Source organism: Triticum urartu, chromosome 7A (genome assembly GCF_056163025.1).
Source record: "Triticum urartu cultivar PI428250 chromosome 7A, HENAU_Tu73, whole genome shotgun sequence".
NCBI lineage: Eukaryota > Viridiplantae > Streptophyta > Magnoliopsida > Poales > Poaceae > Triticum > Triticum urartu.
This window is the reverse complement of record NC_141879.1, coordinates 327,500,788-327,506,375: the sequence shown is the minus strand read 5'-3', so window position 1 is coordinate 327,506,375 and position 5,588 is coordinate 327,500,788. Positions and strand designations below refer to the sequence as shown.

Sequence of the window (5,588 nt, the reverse complement as noted above, 5' to 3'; positions counted from 1 at the left end):
AATCAAAAATTATAGATACGATGGAGACGTATCATGAAGCCGGTTGACTTGTTCGGAGTTGTGCGTAGGCTCCAGAGGACGGCTGGCGGCTCGTCGAGCCAACAGCTGGCCGAGCGCTCCAGAGGCCCGACCAGTCGGGGCTTGATGCGGGACAAAATGAGGCCATTTGCTTGCTCCACTTGGCCGTTTGACTGCGGATGGGCAACGGATGCTAAGTCCAGTTGGATGCCCTGCGTCGCGCAGAAACGGGCCAAGGCGCCTTTGGCAAAGTTTGTACCGTTGTTGGTGATGATGTTGTGTGGTAAGCCATACCGGATGGTGATGTCGGTGATGAAAGTCATATCAGTCAGACCGTTCAACTTCTTGATTGGTTTTGCTTCTATCCATTTTGTGAACTTGTCCACCGCGACAAGCAGATGAGTCATGCCGCCGCATGCTGTCTTGAATGGTCCCACCACATCCAGCCCCCAGATAGCGAAGGGCTAGGCAATGGGGATGGTCTTGAGTGCAGAAGCCGGCTGGTGTGGCTTGGAGCAGAACTTCTGGCACCCTTTGCATTTCTGGACCAAGTCTTTGGCGTCTTCTAGAGCAGTCGGCCAGAAAAAACCATGGCGGAAAGCTTTGGCAACAAGTGCTGTTGAAGCTGCGTGGTGGCCACACTCGCCTTGGTGGATATCTTTGAGGATTGCTTGACCTTGCTCTCTCTCCACGCAGCGCTGGTACACACAAGTGACACTGCGCCTCACAAGTTCTTTGTTAACAATGGTGTATGCTGCTGCCTGGTGTTGGACTTGCCGGGTCGAGATCTCATCAGTCGACAGCTCTTTATTCACCAGAAAGTTGAGGATGGTCTGTGCCCATGAAGGTGCTGCTATTTCTTCAACTGCCAGAACTGCAACTTGCACGAGAGCGGTTGGGCCGGGAGGCGACGGGTTGGAGTCGACTGCTGCTTGCTGAGTTGATGAAGTCCCCGGGCCGACTGCTGCAGTCCTAGGCTGGGTTCTGAAGTCCCCAGGCCGGGTGCGGCTGCTGCAGTCCCCGAGCCGCCTGCCGAACTCCCTACGCCGGCTGCTGAGGTCCTCAAGTCGGATCCGACTGCTTCTGGAGGAGCCTGCACGAAGATGGAATCTGACTCTGGCGATGGCTTGACAGACGGCTTAAGGAGGCGTTGCAGGGCAACGCCGGCTGGTATTGCTTGTCGGGTGGAGCCGATTCATGCCAAGGCATCTGCTTGCTCATTGTCATTTTTTGGCACATGTAGGAATTCGCACCCTTGAAAGTATCCGTTGAGTTGCTGGACGAGAAAGCGGTAGCTTGCCATTTTTGCATCTTTGGCGTCCTAGTCGCCTGACGACTGCTGGACCACCAAGTCAGAGTCTCCATGACACAGGAGTCGGCGAATGCCGAGTTCCTCGGCAAGCTGGAGCCCGTGAATGAGTGCTTCGTATTCAACAACGTTGTTGGAGGCGGCAAAGTGGATTTGCAGCACATATCTAAGCTTGTCGCCTTTGGGAGAGGTGAGGACGATGCCGGCTCCCAAACCGGTGCGCATCTTGGAACCATCAAAGTGCATTTGCCAATGGGTGGAGTCTGGAGCTGGCGGCAGGTACTGGGTCTCGGCCCAGTCGACGAGGAAGTCAGCCAGTGCTTGTGACTTGACGGCGGTGCGAGGCTGGTAGTAGATGGTGTAGGGGGCCAATTCTATGGCCCATTTGGCCACTCGGCCCAAAGCATCTCGGCTTCCAATGATCTCGGCAAGAGGAGCAGTGCAGACAACAGTGATTGGGTGCTCTTAGAAGTATGGCTTCAGCTTCTTGGCGGTGAAGTGTACGCCGTAGCACATCTTGTGATAGTGCATGTAGTTCTACTTGGAGGCGGACAACACCTCACTCAGGTAATACATCGGCCTCTGGACTGGTTGTCCTTTGCCATCTTCCTTGCGTTTCACAACTATGATTGTGCTGACCACCAGGCTGGTGGCGGCGATGTAGAGAAGCATGGGCTCCTTAGCAGTCGGAGCCGCTAGGACAGGCGGAGTGATCTGCATCTTCTTGAGCTGGAGAAAAGCTTCATCCGCCTTGTCGTTCCACTCGAAAAAAGTGGTCTTCTTCATGACCTGGTACAGGAGAAAAGCCTTCTCGCCCAGCCGGCTGATGAAACGGCTGATGGATGCCAAGCAGCCAGTGAATTTTTGCACGTCCAGCAGTCGGGTGGGCACCCCCAGCCTCTCGATGGCCTTGATCTTCATAGGGTTACACTCTATGCCGCGCTCTGGGACCAGGAAGCCAAGAAGCTGGCCTGCTGGTACTCCAAAGACGCATTTCTCCGGGGTTGAGCTTGATCTGAAATCGGCGCAAGTTTTCAAAGGTCTCCTTGAGGTCTTCTAGCAGCGTTCCATGCTTCTCCATCTTCACCACAACATCATCCACATAGACATGGGCGTTTCAGCCGAGTTGCTTGAGGAGACACTTCTGCATGCAATGCTGAAACGTGGCGCCGGCATTTCTCAAGTTGAACGTCATGGTCAGGTAAGAGAAGGCTACGAATGGCGTGATGACGACGGTTTTCAGCCTATCGGCTGGGTTCAGCTTGATCTGATGATACCCTGAGTATACATCCAAAAAGCTCAACAGCTCGCATCAGGCTGTGGAGTCAATTACTTGGTCAATTCTTGGCAAAGAAAATGGGTCTTTGGGGCAAGCTTTGTTGAGGCTGGTATAATCAATACACATGCGCCACCGCTTATTCTTCTTCAGCACAAGTACTGGGTTGGCTAACCATTTGGGAAAGAACACCTCCATGATGAAGCCGGCTACTAGAAGCCGGGCTATCTATTCTCCAACAACTCTTCTCTTTTCTTCTGACAGGCGGCGCAAGGGCTGCCTGACTGGCTTGGCATTAGGTCGGACATGTAGCTTGTGCTCGGCGAAATCCGTCGGAACACCCGGCATGTCCTTGGGAGACCATGCAAAGATGTCCCGATTCTCACAGAGGAAATCGACGAGCTCGCTTTCCTATTTGCTGTCAAGGTTCGCCCCTATGACAGTGTGCCTCTCCGGGTGCTCCGGGTCCAAGGGTATCTTCTTTGTTTCTTTGGCCGTCTTGAACGAGCCCTCACCTTCCGACTCCTTGGGGTTGGGTGACATTTCCGGTAGCTTGCCTGCCATTGCCACAACCCGGTCAAGGAGCCACTTTTCAGCCGCAATCATGAGGGATCGACTAGCCGGCTGTTGTCTGCCGCGCAGGTGGACGACTTCTTGTAGTCCTCATATTCATCTTGAGGTAGGCATAGTGGGGAACTGCCATGAACTTGGCTAGAGCAGGGCGGCCAAGCAGTGCATGATAAGGGCTCTCAAGGTCCACCACCTCAAACCAGACTGGCTCTCGGCGAAAGTGCTCTTTGTCTCCGAAAAGGACGTCAATTTGAGTCTTGCCGATCGGTGAGCGGGAAAGGCCATGAACTATGCCATGGAATACAGTCCGACTGGGCTGAAGATGCCTTTGTTTGATTCCTAACTTCTCCATAGTGTCTCGGTACAGGATGTTGATGCCGCCGCCGTCTATCAAGACTCGGGAGAAGCGAGCAGCCCGCCTCTCTGTGGCGAAAGTGGCATCCAAAACCAGGGCATAAGAACCGGGATTGGGCATCACCTTCGGGTGGTTAGCTCTGCTCCAACTGATGGGCTTCTCAGACCAATGCATGAACTCGGGGGTCTCTGATGCGACCGCATTTACTTCCTGTAGTCGTCGCCGTCTGTTGTGCCTATCGTCGGCCACGCTGGTGAACATGACATAAGCTCCATGCTCTTCAGGGTATTCATCTTGTATGGCACCGACTGGCCGAACCGCCGGCTGCTGGGAAGGAGGAGGCGGCGGGCCGGCAGGCGGAGGAGGCGGGAGTCCATCACCCTTGGCGATCCTGGTGAGCCAGTGGCATTTACGAGTGGTGTGGTTGGACGGCTTTGTGCCGCTATGAAACTTGCAGGGGGCATCGAGAGTCTGCTCGTACGAAAAGGCGGGCAACCGGTTGGGCTTGTCGCCCTTCTAACGCGTGGGTGGAGGCTGCCCTTCTGGCTGCTGACCTTCAACTATCGCCACCTGCAGGCTGGTGGAAGACGGCTGCATGGTCTTGCGCTTGTTGTCATTTGGTTGCTGACGCCGACTGGTGTCGCCAGCCGGAGTCCGAGGAGCTTGAGGAGCCACTTTGCCAGATGCGTCAACTTGGATTTCCGCCTTCATGGAGGAGTCGGCTGTGGCGTACTTGTCTGCTATGATCAGCAGTTCATCGAGGGTCGCCGGCTCGTCGCAGAGAAGCCGGTGCTTGAGGAGGGTGCCTTCTCGGTACCCGGCAGCGAAGTACTCGATGGCCTGCACCTCGTGCACTCCCTCGCAGGAGTTGCGCATCTCGGCCCAGCGCGTGAGGTAGTCATGAGTCGACTCGTTGGGGCCTTGGATGCATAAGGAGAAATGGCGAGGCTAGGGCGGCCGCTTGTACGTGCTGGTGAAGTTGCAGATGAAAGCTTCAGTGAAATCAACCCAGCTATTGATGCCCTGGGGCTTCAGGCTGTTCAGCCACGTCCGGGCCATGCCCTGGAGCATGAGTTGAACATACTTCACGGCAACGCGCTTGTTGCCGTTGGCGATGGTGATGGCCGTGGAGTAGTCGACCAGCTAGTCTTACGGCTTCACGGAGCCGGTGTACTTGGGCATATCCCTCGGGAGCATGAACCCTTTGGGGAAGGGCTCATCTCAGATGCGGGGGCCAAAACAAGGCGGAACCAGCTCGTCTTCTTCTTCTAGTGCCAGGGATCGGTTGAGGCGGTCGATATAGTGGCGGGCGTCGTTCTCTCCGACTCCTTCTCGACGACCGAGGTGGTCACCGAGTGTAGGGTGGTCAACAGGCGGCGGGGAAATGCACCTCTCCTTACGGGGAGGGTAAGGCGGATAGTTGTCTCATCGCCGCATAGTTCTTGGGCGGCCATCTTGGTCGCACTCGATGGTGATGCGAGTCCGACTGCGGCTGGCAGCCGGTTCCTTGTCTCTCCTATCACGAACGCCACCAGTCGGCGTCCGGGATGTCATGCCTTGGTCCCGACGAGGAGGCGGATCATCATTTCTCTGGTTGGGCGCTTCAGTGCGGCAACCGGCCTCTTGCTGCTGGCGGTTATACCTCCGGCGAGATCGGGTCCGGCGGCGGGTCGGGGGCTTCGGCGGCGAGCGGCGGCGGCGCGGGTGGAGGCTGCTGGGGCTAGGGTTTGGCAGGGTCGGGCCTCCCGGCTTATAAAGGCCGGCCGGGCCAGGAGTCCTAGTCGGACACGGCCCAGTTAGGTGGGTTCACTTTTTTTAAATCCCGGCACAGAAAAACTAACGAAAGAAATACTAAACGGACTCCAAAAATCGTGAAATAAATTTTCACGGTCCTCTAATAATATTGCAGACAAAGTGAACATTTATTTACGCCTCTAATGTAATTTTGAAAAACACTTCTTTTTCCTAATTCAAATAAAATAGCAATAAAATTCCGAATAAAATTATTAATTGATTTAAATATTTTTCCTCCAATATTCCGTTTATTTTGAAGAAGTCAC

General features: G+C 55.0%; 1 protein-coding gene across 1 annotated transcript; it reads right to left on the bottom strand.

Moving 5' to 3' along the window:
- Positions 1–482: 482 nt before the first annotated feature.
- LOC147959502 (uncharacterized) lies at positions 483–3,167 on the bottom strand. Its single transcript, XM_087532692.1, has 2 exons — positions 3,119–3,167; positions 483–1,111 (listed from the first exon to the last, which is right to left on the bottom strand). The coding sequence occupies exons 1-2, from the start codon at positions 3,165–3,167 to the stop codon at positions 483–485; spliced, it is 678 nt and encodes a 225-aa protein (XP_087388818.1).
- Between the last annotated feature and the right edge of the window lie 2,421 nt (positions 3,168–5,588).

Excerpts from the sequence above, each read along its gene's own strand:
- LOC147959502 (XM_087532692.1), bottom strand. The coding sequence starts at position 3,167 with ATGGCAGGCAAGCTACCGGAAATGTCACCCAACCCCAAGGAGTCGGAA. Across the intron at positions 1,112-3,118 it reads CAACCCCAAGGAGTCGGAAG|GCTCCTCCAGAAGCAGTCGG; the intron begins GTGAGGGCTCGT and ends ATCTTCGTGCAG.